The 21527-nt window shown below is 38.7% G+C and overlaps 1 protein-coding gene across 1 annotated transcript in view; it reads right to left on the minus strand.

Moving 5' to 3' along the window:
• Window positions 1-21527, minus strand: part of kiaa0753 (KIAA0753 ortholog) — a 51240-nt gene that overhangs the window by 22176 nt on the left and 7537 nt on the right. The window contains exons 4-15 of the mRNA XM_080210361.1: window positions 18560-18666; window positions 16932-16994; window positions 15141-15362; window positions 13390-13600; window positions 11091-11314; window positions 9914-10062; window positions 9501-9629; window positions 8288-8377; window positions 7332-7419; window positions 4609-4692; window positions 3544-3714; window positions 164-245 (exon numbers count right to left, since the gene is read on the minus strand). Of these exons, the coding sequence (XP_080066487.1) occupies window positions 164-245; window positions 3544-3714; window positions 4609-4692; window positions 7332-7419; window positions 8288-8377; window positions 9501-9629; window positions 9914-10062; window positions 11091-11314; window positions 13390-13600; window positions 15141-15362; window positions 16932-16994; window positions 18560-18666 (1620 nt within the window). The remainder of the gene's footprint in view (window positions 1-163; window positions 246-3543; window positions 3715-4608; window positions 4693-7331; window positions 7420-8287; window positions 8378-9500; window positions 9630-9913; window positions 10063-11090; window positions 11315-13389; window positions 13601-15140; window positions 15363-16931; window positions 16995-18559; window positions 18667-21527) is intronic.

Raw genomic sequence — 21527 nt, forward strand, 5'->3', positions numbered from 1 at the left:
GGACTCTCAAGTGAAAAGTAGTAACAATGTAGCCCCCCGCCATCCCCAAATCCAGCAAGGCTGGAGAAGTAACTGACCAAGTTAGAAACTGAAAATTGCAACTACACACCAGATCCCAAACTACTCAAAGGCATACCGGATTCACAACTCCCTGGTAAATTACCTTGTTTCTCTCCCTCAGCCCAAAAGTCAGGATCAGCGTATTCAATCTGGCAAATTCTTCTGCAAACTGCCTCTTGGTATCTCTAGTAATTTATTGAAACAAAACAGCAAAAATAAGAATATATGATATCAAAAACACACTAATATTAAGAACAACTTGTAAAATTAACATGACAAATTCAGGTACCATGATGTGGAGATGCCGGCATTGGATGGGGATAAACACAATAAGTCTTACAACACCAGGTTAAAGTCCAACAGGCCTATTTGTTAGTACAAGCCACTAGCCTTGGAGCGCTGCCCTTCATCAGTAAGTGGGAATTCTGTTCACAAACAGGGCATATAAAGACACAAACTCAATTTACAAAATAATGATTGAAATGCAAGTCTTTATAGATAAAAAAAAGTCTTAAAAGGTACAGACAATGGGAGTGAAGAGACGGCCAAGCACAGGTTCAAAGGTAGACTGTCAGTCAAGCACTCTTCAGTATGCAGGTCGGGGGGAACTCCAGCCTCTTGAAATCTCTTTCGCATCTCCTCTAAGTTAGTTAGGTGCTCAGTTTGCCAATCCAGTTATCAAAACATCGTCCTGGTATACCACAACTCATGGCAGTCTTTGCAATAAACTTTCCCTTGTTCTTTGGAAAACAGCAAATGCCAGCAGCACACCAAAGAGCAGGTGCCTATGCTGAAACAAACCTTTGTGCATATTTATCGTAACATAATCTTGGGAAGCAACGTCTAACTCAAGTTGCTGATGTGTGTGGTTCATATCCAATTTTGCGTTAGACTGACTTCTGGCCAGCTTTGCATACAAGTCTTCAATCTTCAGGACTGGATACTTATCTGATTTGATAGGCTGATTAACTGTTAATCTGTAGCCTTTGCAGATGCAGGTGATCTTGTCAGGCTTTATCATAAGCATTACGGGTGCAGCCCACTCCGCAATTGGCTGGATACTATGCAGTTCTTCCAATCTTTAACGTTTCTTGCATAAGGCATATGGTACTGACCTTGTTCTTAAAAAAAAGCGGATCCAGGTTGCCTTTAGAGGTATATAGATCTTTGTTTGGAGGCCCTTTATTTTTATTCTCATACTTTTATTATTAACGTCATTAACTCAAGTCAGTCCCTCTTCCTGTTTAACTGGATTACCTTGAGCCAATCACAGCCCAAAAGACTTGGCTCTTGGCCTGACACCATTATTACTGGAAGCTGAGTTGACTGCTGCCAGTGGCTTACAGGTATTGTGGTAGCACTCTTTATCTTTATGGATTTTCTGTGTTAGTTCTGCTGCGTTACACCTTCAAACTCAATGGCTGGACTCCTCCTTGTAAATATTGAAATATATGTTCTACTATCACTGTGGCAGAGGCTCCCATATCAGCTTCCATCTTTAAGCACCTATTGTTTACCAAAAGCATCACAGTGATGGCGGCTGCCCTTACCACTTTCACGTTGAAGAATGAGTGAACACTAAATCTTTAGTACTGGATTCTTCCATATTATGCACTTGCAATGTATAACTTTTTACAATCAGTGCCTCAAGTGACCTTTTCTGTGATAAAACAAATTCAGTCTCTTTATTCTTGCAAGCTTCAGGGGAGTAGTTACCCCTGGACCAGTAACACACTATTTCAATCCTAGCCGAATGTTTGCCTCTTAAATTGTCTTGCTCTATTAGTGGCTGCATTTGCTTCCGTTTTAAAATTACATCCTCATTTTTGGCACCACTGCTGACTACAGCTTTCTGCCCTAACTGGTGAACCACACTACTTTACATGCTCTGAAGCTTCTGAGTACCCTCCTCAACACTATCTCCAGCACCTTCTTAAAATTTATTCTGCAGACTAAACAGTCCTGCAGCAGATCATTAAGAGAGGCTCCAAAGTCTCAGTGTTCTGAGATCTGTCCCAGCTTTCTAATACAAGTTGCAATAGTTTCTCCAGGTGCTCTTCCAGTTGAGTTAAACTTAAATTGTTCCAATATTACTTGCTTAGTTTGGCAGTGTGTTTTCACCAATTCAGCTATCTCAGTGAATGACCTGGAGTCAGGGGATGTGAGGCTGCATATTAAATTGTTGGCCCAGGTACCACACACTCTCAGAAGGATTACTGTTCTCTTCCCCTCCTCTTCTATTGCATTGGCCTAAAAATTTTAGCCCAAACGTTCAATGTGTTGTTTATAATCTTACACAGAGGATCAACATGGTTGCAGAATCAGAGTACGCCAATTTAAAACTGAGAACAGGAGGAACTTCTCTCAGAGGGTTGTATGTCTTTGGAACCGCTTTCCACAGAGTGCTGTGGAGGCAGAGTCCTTGTGTATATTTAGATAGATAGATAGATGATAGATTCTTGATCATTATGGGAATCAAGGGATACAGGGAAAGGGCAGGAAAGTGGATATGAGGAACGGATCAGACATGATCTTACTGAATGGCGGAACAGGCTCGACAGGGCCAAATGGCCTACTCTTGTTCCTTTCTCTTATATTCTAAAAGGATCGGTCCATCTGAATAGGTGCATATATAAAAATGCTCTTTTATTTCATAACTTGAACTGAACTTCAATCTGACTTTATGCTCACGAACTTGGGACTGCTTTTTATCTTTTATCCTCATTGCCAAATTAATAGTTCCTGTTCACCAATTAGGTAAATAACAACTTCAACATTTATTTAACAAATAATTATAATAGAGCTTGGAGCCTCATAGCTGCCAATCAACTTCCGAGAAGGTTCTGGAACAGAAACCCCTGCTTACTCAGACGATTCGCCTATCCGGCACCCTGATTGGTTCCACAGGTCATGTGATGCTTATTCTACAGCTTTAAAAGGAACAAATTCCCACAAATGAAAACCTTTCGAAATTACTTGATTGATGTGAACTCTTTGTTCTTCTCCAACCTCATTGTTTAAACTCCCCCAAAGAAGTAGGATTGTTGAGTGAGGTATATTTGGGTTAACCAAGTTATAATTATTGCTGAGCTACCTCTGAAAGTCTTTGTTTTATACATATACAGTGTAAAATTTCCTTATATTAGAAACCAAAGGAATGTTGATTGTAAAAAACTATAATAATGATGATGTCTGTTTCTCTTTAAACCCACAGGTAAATCTGATCTCTATTTCAAAATAGCTAAAGCATGAAGCATAATTTGTGGATTTTAGTTCCTGATTTGCTATGTTGAAATTCTTCAATGTGACGAGCTGCTTAGACCGCCAAAATAATGAACAATGAACAATCTAATTAAGATCAGGAAAGAGAAAATCCACGTCAGAGAAATTGTTAGATCTCCATGGGTAGCTTTCTTTGAAGTTAGCCGCAAGCGCCAGCACCCTACTGCAGAATATAAACTCCAGGCCATCACACATACTTACTTCCATCTCCTCTATTCTCTGTAGCATATTCTCTAGCGTAGAACCATCTTGCAACGCCAAAGCTTCTGAATGAGCTTTTCCATTTAGCTCCAGACTCAATAACTCTTGTGCTGTGTCCTCCAACAGCTCATCTAATAGTTTTTCACCAAGGATGTCTGCACTCGCTGCAGTCTGTAAGGAAGTAACAATTCTTTATTTTTTTTCAAAGAATTCATAAAGTCCCTACTGTGCAGAAGGAGGCTACTTAGCACATCAAGTCTGCACCAACTATCCGACAGAGCACCAAACCCAGGCTCAATCCCCCAACCCAGTGTATTTTTCCTGCTAATCCCCTTAATCTACACATCTTTGAACGCTAAGTGGCACTTTAGCATGGCCAATCAACCTAACCTGTATATCTTTGGACTGTGGGAAGAAACCGACAAACACATGGGGAGAAGGTGCAAACTCCACACAGACAGGTCCCTGGCACTGTAGGCAGCAGTGCTTAGCTCCTAGAAGAAGGGCTAAAAGGTTTTGAGGAAGACAAGGGTTTTGAAAGAAATTGTTTGAGATTGACCACATATAGACTGAATGGACTGGCGAATCAATTCACAAGATCTCTCTTAGTTATATCTGCAAACGAATGTGTAATTCATAGTTCATGTTTAACATGTTGATCACCCAAGATAGTATGTGGCTTTTGCTTTGATCGTATAGCAAAAAAGTTTTGCTTTAAACCATGGAATCTTATCATTTTATTCTTTCAGTGCACTGCTGGGATTTTGAATGATAACAGGTCTCAAACAACAGAAATCAAAAGAAAAATGCTGGAAAATCTCAGGGCTTTGACAAAGGGTCATCTGGACTTAAAACGTCAGCTCTTTTCTCTCCTCACAGCTGGTGCTAGACCTGCTGAGATTTTCCAGCATTTTATCTTTTAGTTTCAGATTCCAGCATCCGCACTAATTTGTTTTTAACATCATAACAGAACTGGGGGTGCATCCGAGCTAGAAACAAGTTTAAATTCTACTTTAATTAACACCAACTTGGATGTGGATCAATATCATTTGTTTATAAATTTACCTTTTCAGCAACTTGTAATGATAGCTGATGTTGTAGTGAAGACTCTTTGATTTGAGTTCTCTTCTCCCAAGAATCACTTATAACCTATTGAGTAGAAAGAATCTACATTCACATGGTATCTCATCAGATCCTCAGGCTCACTCAAGGTACTTTACAATCTATGTAATACTTTTCAAATACAGTCACTTTGGAATCCAGGTAAACGTTGCAACTATTTTAGGCAGATATTTTTTCCGTCCTGCAGTGGTTTCCTGGGCTAACAATCATCTGAGAGTCATAACACCCATCAAAAAAGACTTCAAACTACTGCTGCAGATAATCTAAGTGGATCTAGCACAAGAACAGGCTTAGAATCACGAAATTTGAAATCTTTGACTGCAGATGAGCAACTTAATGAGCACGTCAGTTGAAAGGCAAATATATCTCAACAAATTATACTGTGGAAACTAAAGGAATAGCTCACACCAGTATGTCCTGGTGCATTTACATTTCAGTAAGGCACACATCATTAATGCGGCTCACGTTTCACCCGTATATGTTTGAAGTTCAAAAAGCAAATATGGCTCATACTTTTCTATCCAAGTAGCCATGAAACTAATGGTGCTTGCTACTTTTCATGCACAAATGGTACACCAATTTCAGACAAACAACAAACCAAGGTTAAGCTCAAAACAACCAAAACCTGATGTCCAAGATGCACCACACTGTCATTAGGATTCTGCTTCACCATTGGATTGCATTGAATTCCATTCACATTACTGCACTTACACAGGAGATACAAACTAATCTCACTATACAAAGTCAAATCTTGTCATTTTTAGAGTACTTGGACCAGACAGGACAAGCATTTATTACTGTCAATCTCTGACAATTAACTACTGCAAGCATGGAGTCTAAAAATGTTAGAAGTTACTCTTCCTTTGTCTTTTTCTCTTTTATTCCTACTTTTTCTGACTCTCTACATCTCTATCTGTACCCAATTCAACGACAAATTCATTCACTACCTTCTCTGTCCTTGTGCGGTCGATTTCACGTTCAATCAATTTGGTTGGTTAAGGTAATTCACTGTTGGTATCCCAGTGAACAAGACAAGCAAGTTCCCAGTTTATCTCAAACGGAATTGATCATCTCTCACTTTTAACAATTTGTCATACAAAAATTTTCAAACCTAATGAACAGCAAACATAGTTGTGAGCACTACTGCAACAAAACGTAACCCTTTGTTTTTACTATCAGATGAGGGGCAAAGGCAAAAGAGAGCGCTACAACTTCAGCAAGCCTATCCAGAAACTCTCAATTCAAGTAAAAGAAAAATGTGGAATTCTTAACTGATTGAAAGCAGTTTTCTGAAATCAATAACACGCTGAACTTAACTGTCTGATCGGCAGGAGAAGCAGTTTTTTTAAAAATGTAATTTGCAGGATCAAAGTCATTATTCTAGAGAATATCAAGATTAGTTTAGTTGAAAATTAATCTTCAAAACACAAGCAATTTATAAACTGGGTCAGATCCCATTTGCTTGTGTTATGAAATGGTAGAATGCTATTAAAATGATTTTTTTTTGCAAAAAGTAAAATCAAACTGCCATGTATTTTGTAAACCCTGCCTAGACAGCACTTGAGAAAGGAAATAGGGAACAGGGTGTTCTTTACAATTGATAATTGGAGTGCTGAGAGCCAGAAAGCAGTTTAGACACAGATGAGGTGTTAAAGAAGCAGCAGCAGCAAGAGAGAGAGGCAGACATCCTCAGGAAACAGCTCAGTCAGAGTTGAAGTGCCAAAGGCAAGCCAGTTTGTGCAAAAGATTGTTTTCTTCGCTAAACCAAAGACCATTCCCAATTCCTGGTCAAATAAGCTGTATGGTATGATGATCACTGGCTAGATTTGACCAATAGGTTTCTGGTTGTCATTTGGGAATGGGGTCTCAGAAGAGTCTAGGTACAGAAGAAACAGATAGCTTTGAGTTTTCAGTTTTTGAGGGACTAAGTACTGTTAATTTGCCACTTCAATAAATATTTTTATTTGTTTAAAAAAGAAAGAGATGTCAAGAGTTCTCATTGGTTCTGCAAACGTTTCTTGCTAATATCCAAAAACAAACCAGATGAAATCTGTGTTTTAGGCTGAAACACTCTACCGCATAACATCAGCAGGGTTTCCTAACATAAAATTTAAGTTTCATTTGATATATTAGTGTCACAGATAGGCTTACATTAACACTGCAAAGGAGTTACTGTGCAAATCCCCAAGTTGCCACACTCCGGCACCTGTTTGGGGAGAATTTTGCATGGCTGATGCACCTAACCAGCATGTCTTTCAGACCGTGGGAGGAAACCGAAAATTGAGGGCTTGTCCAGGATATTTTAAAAAGCATAATTATTTTAGTATAGAGAATTAGACTTTTGAAAAAGGTAATGAATGTGAGAAACATGGAATACAAGTCAGAACTTGTTATTCAAAGTAAAAACTGCGGAAGAATGGCTCTCATTCTAGTCCAGACTTATTTGGAAGTGCGTAAATAATTGTGGCAAAATTGAAAAATGTGCTAAGCTGATGGAATTGGCAGATAAATCGGAGCTGGGTTCACCTGTAGGGTTTAAGAGATCTGAGACCATTGAAGCATTTCCAAAAGACCAAGGTGGACGTAAATTCACATTACTAAAAAAAAAATGTCTGATTGTTCAGGGAGTTAGAACCAAGCCAATTAAAGTATTAAATATTTGATACCTGTGCTTTGTCCAGCAACGGCTGAAGCTTCTCCCGAATTTCCTCCTCTGCTTTTACAATCCATTTGTTGGGGGAGTCAGCTTCAGATCTGAAGAACATTTAAGTAAACATTTTTATATCGTCCATGGTCTCATTTTATGATCATAGGATCTGTAGCTGGGAAGCGATGAATATATAAATAAAATTAATCATCTCCCTTTTAAAATTAGGCCCCTGGTACAGGTACTGGTAAATGATGGCATGGGGTGTAATAATAATGACTAATAATCCAGCAACCCAGGGTAATGCTGCAGGGACCTGGGTTCAAATACAAATATAACAGATGGTAGAATTTTAATTCCATAAAAATCCAGAAATAAAAGTCTAACGATGACCATGAAACCATTTGGCAATTGTAAAAAAAAAATCTACTTCATTTATGTCTTTTAGGGAAGGAAATCTGCCATCTTTACCTGGTCTGGCCTACATGTGATCCAGATGCACTATAATGTGGTCAACTCTCAAGCAAGATATTGTTCAGGGACAACTGGGGATTGGCAACATATGCTGGCCTTGCCAGCATTGCCCACATTGACTAAGATCAAGTGCAGTTTTGCTGGCCTGCACTTGGTTGAAGTCAAGAGGTTACACTGAGGCTTCATTTGAAGAATTTTTTAAAGTGGCATCCAGGCTTTTTAGTTAAGATGCAAATGAAATCAAGCGTTGGACGGGGTGCAACACCTGCTCCAAATCAGTATGGATCATGTAGATCAAGCCCAAAACAGCAAGTGGTGAGCTTGTCTTGTCAGCTTGGATCTGGAATGTCTCACTTATTGAGACTTTGATTGGATTGAATTGATATTTTAAAAAAAACCCAAGAAAGAAGAAAATATTTTTAAAAAACAATGATTAAGAGATAGCCTCCGATCCAGTTTATTAAAACTGGATGTAAAAACTGCAAATTACAGATATATTACCTCATTTTCTTAATTCTGTCCATTTCTTGTATGCAGAGTTCATTGAGCTCCCTCAACCTACGGGCAGTCTCAGAATCAAGCCAAGACAACCTAAAATTAGTTTTTAAAAACATGAGCGACATTAATTTTTCATGATATTAAAACAGCATTTAATAGTAGTCTCTCCTCCAAGAGCAGAAACTGATGAGTTCGCCAATATATGCCCTTGGAGTGAAATGATATTTTGGCTTCCACAGAACAAGTCTTTCAGTAGCAAATGGTTTCTACCATTTGATGCAACTGGTTGGGAATACAACAGACTGGACCACTTGCTGGCTTTATAAGCACAAACTGCTGATAATAAGAAAATTATTTAGGAATTTTCTGTAGAAGATTATTGTAGCGTTGAAAAGAAAATTCGTGCAGAACATGCAGGCATTTCAGCTTCTGTCCTATTTTTAAAAAAGCACAAACAATCTTCAATCTTTGGAATAGTGTTTTGATTTAATGTTGTCATATATATTGGGATACAGTGAAAAGTATTGTTTCTTGCCACTATACAGACAAAACATATCATTCATAGAGTACACTGGGGAGAAGGAAAGGAGAGAGTGCACAGTAGTGTTACATTCACAGCTAGGTTATAGAAAAAGATCAGTGTAATATATGGTAGATCCATTTAAAAGTTTGATGGCACCAGGGAAGAAGCTGCTCTTTAGTCGGTTGGTACGTGATCTCAGTTGGAGAACAGAATAACATCAAGCACTCTCAGGCCAGGGGAAAAATGGCTAGGATAAAATAATTTATCTGTACCATCTCAGCCTAGAAAATAGCAGTGCATTATTCTCCCGCACCAGTAGTCCTTTGACTGTCAAATTAGGGATAGTTCTGTGCTACGAGTTGATGTACTGTATTGAGACTGCACAAACGAATTTCAAATAGAAATATTGCCAAGATACTTCCAAAGATTAAACTTAAACCAAGTTGAAGAAAAAATATCAAGCCACTACATTTTTCAAATAAACTGGTCCGAATCTATAATAATTTCCAAAACAAAAAATCTTTGAAGAAGCTTTCAAGATATACCCCAGAAATCTCCAGAATTATTTGACAAAAAATGGAATGTTGCAATTGAAAATGTTAAAATTTCCTTGAATGAATGAAAATGGGCCAAATAGTCTCTCTCATTTGCAATTATTTGGTAATCAATCCCCATTGAAACTAGCAGCTTTACCTGATTGCTTCAATCCTAGCAGTTTCTTGCCTTTCTTGTTCCATTTCCTTTAGCAAGTTAGTTTGACTTTTGTCTGTAAATTTAGATTTCTGACATTCCAATTTTAGTTTCTGTTTCTTCCATGGAACTCTAACAATCATTAAAAAAAAATTCCAGTCACACACTATAGCAGCACAGGACAAATTTACATTTCACACATTGTAACCAGAACAAAAGCAACCATATTTTAACAAAATACTGTGTTAAGTTTATAATAATCTTTCAAATAACAAAGATTTAATTTTTGTTCTTTTTATTCGCAAACAAAACAACTTAAAAGTATGCAGAAGAATGAGATGCACATGTTCTGGCATACCACTGATACATCACAATAAAGTACAGGGTATTTGCAAATTATTGCACAGACTACTTGCCGTTTAGAAGTTGCAGCAGGGGAGATGGGATATCCTGGAATCCATGGAGGCCTGCTTTCTTTAAGTGGTCCCTGATTTTTCTTTAGTTCTGAAGATAATGTAGCTTTCTGAAAGCAAGCTTGCATTGTAAGAGTGCTCTGTCCTCTTTGCTGTCCATAATGTAAGAAAAATAAGGAAAAATGATAATGGACTGAATTACTTCACGTCTCAATATAATCTATAAAATTCAATGAAGAATTCTAAAAATGTAGTGAAAAGACAGATGATCAGAGCAAGCAATATACCTTGCAGTCATTCACATTAACCTCTAGTTGCGATGCACTGGTCTGAAACCAATACCCACTTACGAGGATCTAAAACTGGCAACGTGGAGTTGCACTGTTCCTTCTGTACAACTTTTGACTGCACAGGCTTTAACACTTCATCTGTCTTTAATACTAGACTCATGCTTAATTAGGTAATGATCCCAAGTTTACACCGTTACAGTAACCGCTGTGCATAGATTTTTTTCTGCAACAGACCGCACCCCATGGAGGAACAGGACATCACCAAAAACAACTTCTGGATTTCTACTTTTAATGCAACGTGAAGTCAGATGTCACTGTCAGTTTTACTCTGTCATAACTGTGAGTGCTAATAGTATTACTTTTATTAGTACAGCAAAATCCAGGCCATGGGATTAATACTGAGCATGTCTATGGTTTTAATTGTGAAAGACAGCTACAGCATTAGCCACCCTTATAACAGAATACCCTAATACAATCATTGAGACGTATAAGATGATGAATGGGATGGATAGGATAGAGGTGGAGAGACTCTTCCCGCTCAGGAAGGATAGTAGGACTAGGGGGCACAGCCTCAAGATAAAGGGGGGGGGGCGGTTTAGAACGGAGTTGAGGAGTAACTTCTTCACTCAAAGGGTGGTGAATCTCTGGAATTCTCTGCCCGTTGAAGTGGTGGAGGCTACCTCGCTAAATATTTTTAAGACGCGGGTTGATGGGTTTTTGATAAGAGAGGGGATTAAGGGTTATGGGGAGAGGGCGGGAATGTGGAACTGAGCCAAGACAGATCAGCCATGATCTTATTGAATGGCGGGGCAGGCTCGAAGGGCTAGTTGGCCTACTCCTGCTCCTTTTTCTTATGTTCTTATGTTCTTACAATCACTGTGCAGACTTACACATGACCTGTTAGGCAGCAGCACTCCTTTCTTAGTTGCCTTTCTTTCCGGAACAGATTTTTTCAAGGCTGCAACACGCTGCAAGGCATCTAATCCAGCCTTCAACACAGCATTCCTATCAGGAGTTGGAGGGCCTTCCTCCTGTTGTTGCTCCTCATGGAGAGGCAGACACTCTTTACCACAATGCTGGGCTCTGGGGGATTCAGCAACATGCAAGCTTTCATCTGTGCAAAAAACATATTTTAAAAAGGCATATTTTATTGACAGGTGCACTAATCCAAGAATATTTTACCTTTTTGTTTTGCAGTCAAATAATGCAAGAGCATTTCCACACAGACCAATTAAATACTTGTTTCCTAACCAAATTGTGCACGTGAAAGAACATTTGTCATCTTTCAAGTAGTCTCATATCAGTTGCATTCTGAAAAGCTACATGCACAGTTGGGACAAACAAACCAAGTGACGCAGCTCTCACAATTAGCAATATAGTACATTAATTCTGACACTGTAGAATGCATTAGATAAAATTTGTACATCAGATCAATGGCAGAAAAAAATTGAAATGTAAAATACTACAGACAGCAAGAAAAATTGGAAGTGCCCATACTTCATGACTGTTATTAAAACAGCTGAAGAAGGTGAAAGAAACCTGAGTTTCAGTAAATTTGACTCTCATTGTGTGAAATTAATGCAGAGCAGTAAACCCAGTCAACAGACTATTGAAATATTAAAAAAAAGCAAAATATAGGGAATCATGACTAAACTGCATAACATTGCAGTTAGACCACACCAGGAGAAGTTTGGTAACAATTAAGATTCATTGGGCAGGAATTTTCAGCCATGCACGACCCAAGATCAAAAATTCCTGCCTGAATTCAACAAACCTTTAAATGGTCCACCAAATTTTCTGTCCCACCCGCTACTATTCCCCCCAGCGGGTGTGATGGGAAAATCCCATCCATTAAAATGAATGGTTGAAAGTCAAAATAAAATAATTTATTTCTGCTAATGGTATGTGGTTAAATGGGCAAGGCCTGAAAAATTAGGCCCAACATAAAAATGGACATTTTAAATACTGCTTAAAACTGCCTTTTTAAGGATATCACAGGTCAAAGACAACAAGGGCACATACCAGAACTGTCTTGCGTTTCAAACAGGAGTACTCCACTTGAACAAGAGGGAATCATCATGGCTCAAAACTAGAACCCAGACTTTTACATATCGAATAGAAAGGTTCAAGTTTTACAATGGAAGTGTTGTTATTGCTTGAAACCCATTACGAGGTACTCATCCAGAAGATATTATGTTTTGGTGCTATCAACGACATCCCGAAAAGAGAGATGTGCAATTGGGGTGACATGATGACACAGTGGTTAATACTGCTGCCTCACAGCACCAGGGACCCAGGTTCAATTCCTGCCTCAGGTCAGTCACAGTCTGTGTGAGGTTTGCACATTCTCCCTGTGTCTGCGTGGGTTTCCTCCCACAGTCCAAAGATGTATGGGTTAGGTTGAGTGGCCACGATACATTGGCCCTAGCGTCAGGGGGATTAGAAGGGTAAATAGATGGCATTACAGGAATAGGGTCTGGGTGGGATTGTGGTCAGTGCAAACTCAATGGGCCAAATGGCATCCTTCTGCACTGTAGGGATTCTATGGATGACCTGGCCTAACCTTACTGGGTGTTGACCTCCGCCATGTTACCCCATTGGCTGAAAATCAAGGAATATTTGAAGGGATGGGAGATAAAACAGCCATTTTTCGAGTCAAACTCCAGCAAAGACTCCACCAATCGTGACTGCTGTGACCTGGAATGACGCAACAGGGTTTGCGAGGTCCACCTTCATGCTAAGAGGACCCTTAGATCATCTGTTGCCGTGAGCTCAGGGAATTGAACCCAGCAGCCGAATCAATTTCGCCAGATCAGGTAATATCTAATTCTCAAGCAATTAGCCTAGTTTAGGGAAAGTTATTTATTGTGTAAGAATTGTTTCTTTAACCTGAGTGTTTACTATAAAGCTAAGTTTGAACCACAGTCCTTTGTCCATCTCAAAGTAAAAGCACTTCAGTAAATGTGTAATAAACCGGTCAAAGTGTCTGTATAAAATATGTCACAGACAACAGGTAGGTGAAAGTTTGCATTCACATTTCACTCAAATGCCATTTCAAAAGAGGTGATTTGCTAATCTGTAACGAGCAATGGTCCACATTACAATACCACATTAAATCTTCCCCTTTCTGCAATACTAGTACTGCATCAGATTTAAGAGGGACTTTTTTTAAGAAATGAAATGACTTACCAATATGCACTGTCTTTAAAGGAGGCAATTGTTTCAGTGCAACTGGAACAGTATTCTTTGTGATGGATGGTTTTTGTGCCCTTTCAGCAGAACGACTTCTGTGTCTAGGTAGAGATCCTTTTCTACTTGGTGGGGAAACACTTCGTGCTCTCTGTGGCAATTGGTTGGATTTCTTTTGAGGAAGTTGCTTCCCAAGCAGTGAATCCAAGTCCTGATAAATTCACAAAATAAAACATTTTTAGTTCCTGAAGCAAGACTTTATATTCATTCAGGGATATTTTTTCTCCCTTTCTTTCATTCAAGGTTTCCCCAAACTAGAGTCAATCCCTTGTTTGAGTGAGCAGCTGACCTGCGTGCAGATTTCTGCTTTTTGAGACACTAGGAAGTGCACATCGATAGCTTTAATGATTCTTTATATTAAGTAGGAAGTGGAGCACCTCTCTGAACCGGAGTTGCACAAATTATGAGGAGTCTTGAGTAAATATATTGTCTAATAGTCCATGAAGCAGCATGTGGGAGTTCAAAGCACTTAGCTGTTCCACTTATTGACTTCCATACTTAGATCTTCCATTATCAGTGCCATTTTATTCTGTTTTGGTCCATTTCAGCGCCAATATAGTTATTATTGTTAACAACAATATCCCTTGCTTATCATGCACAAAAATATTCTTCATGTCACGTTGACAAGTGAGAAAACATGATGTAAACCATCCCTACCATTTATATTATTCTTAATGCTATTTCTCCATCAGATGCAGTGAAGATCAAACAATATCAGATCAGCCATGGTCTTACTGAATGGTGGGGCAGGCTCAAAGGGCTAGATGGCCTATTCCTGCTCCTATTTCTTATGTTATTATAAGCCTCCCTCAGTTGGTGGGGGTACTTATCAGGGAAAAAAAACTTACTGAACTGTCTGAAATAGCCACTGTACTTAAGGTTTCAGTTGCACCTTGGTGCTAACCTTTTGCCAATTGCAGTTTTCCCCGATACAGCTGACTGACAGCCCATGATGAGATGCACTGCACAGGAAGTGTGGAGTGTGCTGCATCGATTCATCACATATGAATCTCTCTGGCGAACGTACAAAATGATCATTAGGCCACACAGAAACTTCAAATAGTTGCAGCACATATTAACCACTTTCTCAATCTGCATCAACAGTTCCAGAAAGGCCATTTTAACTTAAAGTTGGTAAGTTTCTGCTGTAGTTTTTGTTTTTAATTACAATGCTCTCAAGGTGTTGGCAAATTGTTAATTAGATTAGTTGTTATACCCAGAGTATACCCCCAGGTCTCCATGTTCCTGCATCTCCTTTAGAATTGTACCCTATATTTTGTATTGCCTCTCTTTGCTCTTCCTACCAAAATGTATCACTTTAGACCTCTCCATGCTAAATTTTATCTGCCGCATGTTACGTCGTTCCCTTTTCTTCTTAGACAGGGGGCGATCTCACTGGCTTGTCATGCCAGGCAATTGGTCATGGCCAACCCGCAAGATCAGGCAGGATGTGGAAAAATCGGGCTCATGTCCAGTTTTTCTCCTCTCGATGTAACCTGCCCCATTCTGCTGCCAAAATCAGCCTCGTGACCAGGAAGGGAAAAAAAATGGTAATCCATTGGATGTCTGTTTTGGGTTTGCAAATACTGCTAAATGTGCCCATATTACAGAGGCACTTCTAAATTCAAACCTCAGCCAAACTGTAATATTACACCTTATTATTTCTTAATTTTTTTTTTACAAAGACTTACCTCAACTTGCTGAAGAATATTAATAATGGTTTCTGATATAGAAGAGTCCATATCACTTTCCATTCTGGCAGAGCAAAGGGAAAGCTGTCGAATCAATTGACCCAGCTCCTTGTAGTAGGTAGGAATCTGCTGCTCAGATTGTCCAGAAAGCTGACCAACAAACATTTGTAATGCCCGCACAGCTCCTCTATGCGCAGCTGCTAACCGAGTCATGGCTCGAGACTGAAACACGTAAAAATTGCAATAGACAGCCATTTCAGCAACATTCATATTAAAACTGATTCAAATTTCATCATAAGTAGAATCATTGTTTATTAACCTGTGTTTGTGATAAAGAAGAGTTAATGAAAACTAAAACATCATCCAAGAAATTAAAACAACTTGCTGCACAGGAAAAGCAAATGCAAGCTGAAAACATCACAATGAGAAAAAACAAGGCATTTGGGACCAAAGTGAACAGGTCAAGCAACTACATATTTTCTTTTTTTAAAAATGTATTTGTGGGGCATGGGCATCACTGGCTGGGCCAGCATTTATTACCCACCCTGAGTTGCCTGAGGGCAGTTAAGAGTCAACCACATTGCTGTGGCTCTGGAGTCACATGTAGGCCAGATGAGGTAAGATTGATTAATGTCCTTTAGGGAAGGAAATTTGCCAATCAGGTTGAAGCATTGCAGAACAAATACAGCAAGGGTGAAAAGAAAGTATAAATTAAAATGGAAACATTGGAGGCGGTTCATTGGAGGTTTACTAAACTGATACCCGGAATAAGTAGGAGAATAGGTTGAAAAGGTTGGGCTTGTTTCCATTAGAGTTTGAAGACGGGAGTGTTGTCTTAATTGAAGTATAAGATCCAGAACAGTATTGACAAGGTGGGTGTTGAAAGGATTCTTCCTCTTGCTGGCGATCCAGAACTATTGGACAGGGTTTTAAAATTAGGATACAGATGAGGAGAATTCTTTTCTCGCAGAGGATTGTGTGACTTTGGGACTCTGTCCCAGAAGGTAGATAAATTCTTGTTAGGCAAAGTTATGGGGATTGATGGGGAATGTGGAACTCAAACAGGTCAACCATAACCTGATTGAATGGCAGAGCAGGCTAGAGGGGCAGAATGGCCTACTGTTGCTATTTCACATGTCAACCCAGGTATAGGAAGAAATAAAAGGGGGCCAATGACAACAAGTTTTAATTTTTTCATATTTTAAAGCCTCCAACAATTAAAACCCAAACGAATGTGATCCCAGACGCCTTGCTTGTAATAATAAATGTTTAGTGCTAGAGAATTTGATTGCTAATGATTAATAAATTGTTAAAAGTACTTAGGCTATAATAGTCAAGATTTAATCTTTATGGCATGTTTACTTCCAAACTACCAAGCAAATACAATCACCTTGTGCCAATGTATTCAACGTGAGGCAGGCTGCAGAGTGCTGTTTTTTGCAAAGTTAACAATGGAGTAGTACAACTTGGACGTCACTTTTGGTTATTTGGGTTTAACAGCACCTCTGTCCCTTCTCACAAATTTGCTATATCATTTGCACGCGTATAAATGGTGAGCACCATTAACCCAACTTATTTTGATGGGACAAATCGGGAACAGTATAATCTACCTGTTGAATCCAAGCAATAATTTAGTAAAATCTAAAAGTTGACTATAATACTGAAGAAATGAAAAAAAACTACCTCAGCAAAATTTCTCTCTTAAAGATTAACTTATTTTGTTGTAGTTCTCAAAAAGAAAAATATCCACTTGCACTAAGATACTTAAAACAAAATATCTAACTTTCTCACCTTTTTGGTATGTTTTATTTTATGTGGGCTTTGTTTCTCTATCTCTTCCTGTATTTCATTTACCTGAATTAAACAATAAAAACATGCACAAGTCAAGACAAACAACTGCTTTGATCAGATATATTAAAAAAATCTCGTTTCATTACCAGCACAGCATTCCTACAATATTCAAAGACAATTTGGATACAGAACAACCAGCTGCTAGATCTTCATGAAATATTTAAAATGCTTTGTCCAAATGATTGCATTTTGAAACCTGTTTTTTGATTTATATGAACACTATCCTATCCAGTGCATTCATTATGTTCCTGTTCCAGCAGGCTACACATCACAGTTTCTAAAATAAGAGAAGTAGGTACTCAGTGTAGCGCATACCTCCTCCATGCTGTTTTAATTCAATGTTATTACAATGAATCAGCTCTTCCTTGAGGCTTTTCCCTATCTGGCTAATGCTCTTAACTACAAAACTAAAAAGAGGAATCTTTTTATTAAGAGTTTTCATCTACAGGCTAATCCACATCTAATAAACTACTCTGAAAACCCTGCTCACATTCTGACAGCTGTAACAAATTCCACCACTAAAATAATCATACTTTAAAACAAAAATTCTCCTATCTCCCAGTTAAAAGATCCTTTAAAATATTCCAGTATTCAGATCAGCATCTTCATCAAAAACTAATCAGTTCTTCCTTGGGCTCTACCTTATCTGTATATCAATTTTCACTGAAATCTATCCATTGAGATATATTGCTTATGGACTATCAAAGAGATGTAAAAGCATTACGTAACAAAGCTTCTACTTCAAATTCATTTACACAACATTAGGATTTACCATGCAATCCATCTTTTTTCAGCAAGCAGAAGCAGCAATTTCTGTAAAGTTCTGTAAGTCCGAACATTATTTATTTTATAAAAAAGGAGCCATGGCATATATTTACGGAATAAAAATTATGGAACTTCCAGTGTCAATAATAAAGTTTCTACAATCAACATGCAAGATTTAATGGAAGGAAAAACTCAAATGCTACTATTACATGTCTTCATGGGGTGTTGGTTAAGATTTGAAGGTCAGCAGCCAATTCATCAACTACAATGGTGGAACAATGTGGGCGGCACAGTGATTAGCACTGCTGCCTCACAGCACCAAGGTCGATTCCAACTTCGGGTCACTGTTTGTGTGGAGTTTGCACATTCTTCCCATGTCTGCGTGGATTTCCTCTGAATGTTCCAGTTTCTTCCCACACTCCAAAGACATGCAGGTTAGGTAGATTAGCCATGCTAAATTGCCCGCTTAATGTCCAAAGATGTGCAGGTTAGGGGTTTCAGAGGGGTAAACACATGGGGTTACAGGGATAGGGATTGTGGTCAATGCAGACTTGATGGGCCAAATAGCCTCCTTCTACACTGCAGGGATTCTCTGATTCTATGAGCTGCAGACTAACCAAATAAAAGAACATGCATTATCCAGTCATTTCTGTTTTACAAGCAGAAAATTCATGCTCCTTGTAGACTTCTCATTCTCCACATTAGTAAGTATACAAATAATTGTATCGGCCAGACTTGATCTGTAATGGAAAATCTGACCACAATTAACTAGACACTTAGTAACATTCAATCTCAGTACTCACTTGCTGCTGCAAAACGTATAGCATCCTCGCCGAGCGGGTGGCCTGTTCTTGTCTTTTTATCTGCATTCTGCGTTCTTCATCAGGGTCCAGGACATCCACATTTTTCTCTAACAAAATAAAACAATGATGTATAATACATTATCAAGGCAATTTACAAACAGCAAAATGATTTTCATGACAAATGCTACATTTCTGGAAATATGCCAGATGAGAGAAAGATGGAAGAATCAATCTGCATGCTGTGAACATTGGTTAACAGTAACTAATGAGCTAGACTGGCAGCCAATGAATAAGAAATAGCAGCAGGAGTAGGCCATCTAGCCCTTCGAGCCTGCCCCTCCATTCAATAAGATCGTGGCTGATCTGAAGTGGACCAGTTCCACTTTCCCGCTTTCTCCCCATAACCCTTAATTCCCTTGTCTGTCAAAAACCTATCTACCCGTGACTTAAATATATTTAGCAAGGTAGCCTCCACCACTTCAACGGGCAGAGAATTCCAGAGATTCACCACCCTTTGAGTGAAGAAGTTCCTCCTCAACTCCGATCTAAACTGCTCCCCCCCCCCTTATCTTGAGGCTGTGCCCTCTAGCCCTGCTATCCTTTCTAAGCGGGAAGAATCTCTCTACTTCTACCCTATCCATCCCTTTCATTATCTTATATGTCTCTATAAGATTCCCCCTCATCCTTCTCAACTCCAACGAGTACAGACCCAGTCCCAGTCTATTTAGTCTCTGATGATGCTGGCTATTGGTTGTATTAGCATACAGACCTTCCATTGGATTTTGCACCAGAATTTACTATAATTAGAAAGATATTTCAGTGTGTGCAAGGAATCTCAGACAAATCAGATATTGAAGGCAAAATAGAGGGAAGAGAAAAAAGATGGGATTGAGACAGTGAGAAAAAGAGGAGCAAAGATGTATATTTTTTAAATTCTTCAACAATTCCATGTTCATGGAAGTTTATTTTCAGTACCAGAAAGTTTGTTTGGCAGGGATCAAGACTTATTGCATGTTAAAAATTTACTTCCATTGAAATGGACAAGACCCTTTTTTTTTGGCAAATTTAGTGGGTATATATTACACAAGTGCAGGAATTTACACCATACTCTATGTTGCAATACAGAATCTCTAAATATGTAACAGTTTCTGAAGGGCCAGGGTAATTCAGACAACAACTTCCCGATTTCTGCTTTTATCTGCATGTGCAGTCACTGGAAGCTGCTGTCCGAATTACACTTTAATAACAATTGTGACATTAACCTCACCATTATTTCCACATTAAAATTAGTCAATACAGATCCAAGTTTCATAAGGCAGAAATAAGTACTCAAAGTTTCAAATACATGCAAGTCATTTCATAGAGCGATACACATTTGCAACACAACTCTAATAGAGTAAACCACTTGAGCAAATTTGTTCTCATGTAAAAACAGTCACAGAAAACTGCTTTAAAACTCAAAATTAGAACAGTAATCCAAAAGAAATTGATTTATTGATTTTGCCTCATAAAAGGCCAGGGAAGTGATACTTAAAATGTAAAACATCACATTTTATTTTAAATTCTAACCACAGTAATTATTCAATTTTATACCATCAACACTGAAAGCATTTAAAAAAATTAGAGCAGAATTTTAACTGGATAAGACAATTGTCAGATCTGCTTTGAAATACTGATTTTCAAGTGACTACTAGTTACAATATATCCTGCAGCAACTATGTATAGTAATCTGGTGATGGCCAATATGTCAGCTGTTCTGATGAGAGAACACAATCTAAAATGTTAACGCTGCAACTTCCAGCAGTTTGTTCCTAATTCTATTCTTCTGGCTATCCAATTGACCCGGCCTTCAAGCAATTTGACTGTCTATAGGAATTACACTAACATCATTACCACCATGGACCAAATCCTACCTGTCCATACCTTTTCCATCTAGCGCAACCCACCAGAGAAGCTTTCCAAACTCCCTGGATAAGAACTAGAAGCAGGAGTAGGCAATCCAGCCCCTTGAGCCTGGTCCACCATTCAATACAATCATGGCTGATCTCATCTCTGCTTCAACTCCACTTTCCTGCCAGTTCTCCATAACTGGTAGACAGATTTATCTCCTCAAATTTATTCAACATCATGGCATCCACTGTACTCAAAGTTAGCAAATTCCATAGACGCACAACACTTTGAGAGTAGTTTCTCCTCATCTCTTAAATCTGCTATCCCTTATGCTAAAACTATGACCTTTTGTTCTAGATTGCCCCATAGTAAACATCTGCTCTACATCTACGTTGTCAATACCTTTTATCATCTTACATACTTCAATTAGATCTCCTTTCATTCTTCTAAACTCTAGAGAATATAGGCCTAAACTGCTCAATCTTTCAAGGCAAACCCCTCATCTCTGGAATCAATCCAGTGAACCTCCACTGAACAGCTTTGAATGCCATTACATCCTTCCTCAAAATAAGGAGACCAAAACTGTACTCAGTACTCAAAGTGTGGTCTCACCAATGCCTTAAATAGTTGCAGCAACACTTCCTTACTTTTATACTCTATTTCTTTAGCTATAAAGTTCCATTTGCTTTCTTTATTATTTGTACCTGCATACCAGTTTTCTGCAACTTATGCACAAAGACACCCAGATCCCTCTGCATCAGCACACCCCAAAGTCCTTTCCAGAAAGATAGTAAGTTGCCTTTCCATTATTCTGACCAAAATAGATAACTTCACACTTATCCACATTAAACTCCATCTGCTTCTTTTTGGCAGACTCACCTAACCTATATATATCCATTTGTAGGTTTATTATTTCCTCATTACAACTTACTACCCCATCTATTTTAGTGTCATGTGAAAATTTAGGTATAGTACCTTCTATCACTAGATGCAAGTCATTAATATAGATTATAAATAGTTTGAGGGCACCCCCCCCTCCCCCTCCCCACCCAGAGCGAATCCTGTGACACTCCATTAA

Source organism: Carcharhinus amblyrhynchos, chromosome 23, assembly GCF_965287045.1.
Source record: "Carcharhinus amblyrhynchos chromosome 23, sCarAmb.v2.hapA, whole genome shotgun sequence".
Lineage (NCBI taxonomy): Eukaryota > Metazoa > Chordata > Chondrichthyes > Carcharhiniformes > Carcharhinidae > Carcharhinus > Carcharhinus amblyrhynchos.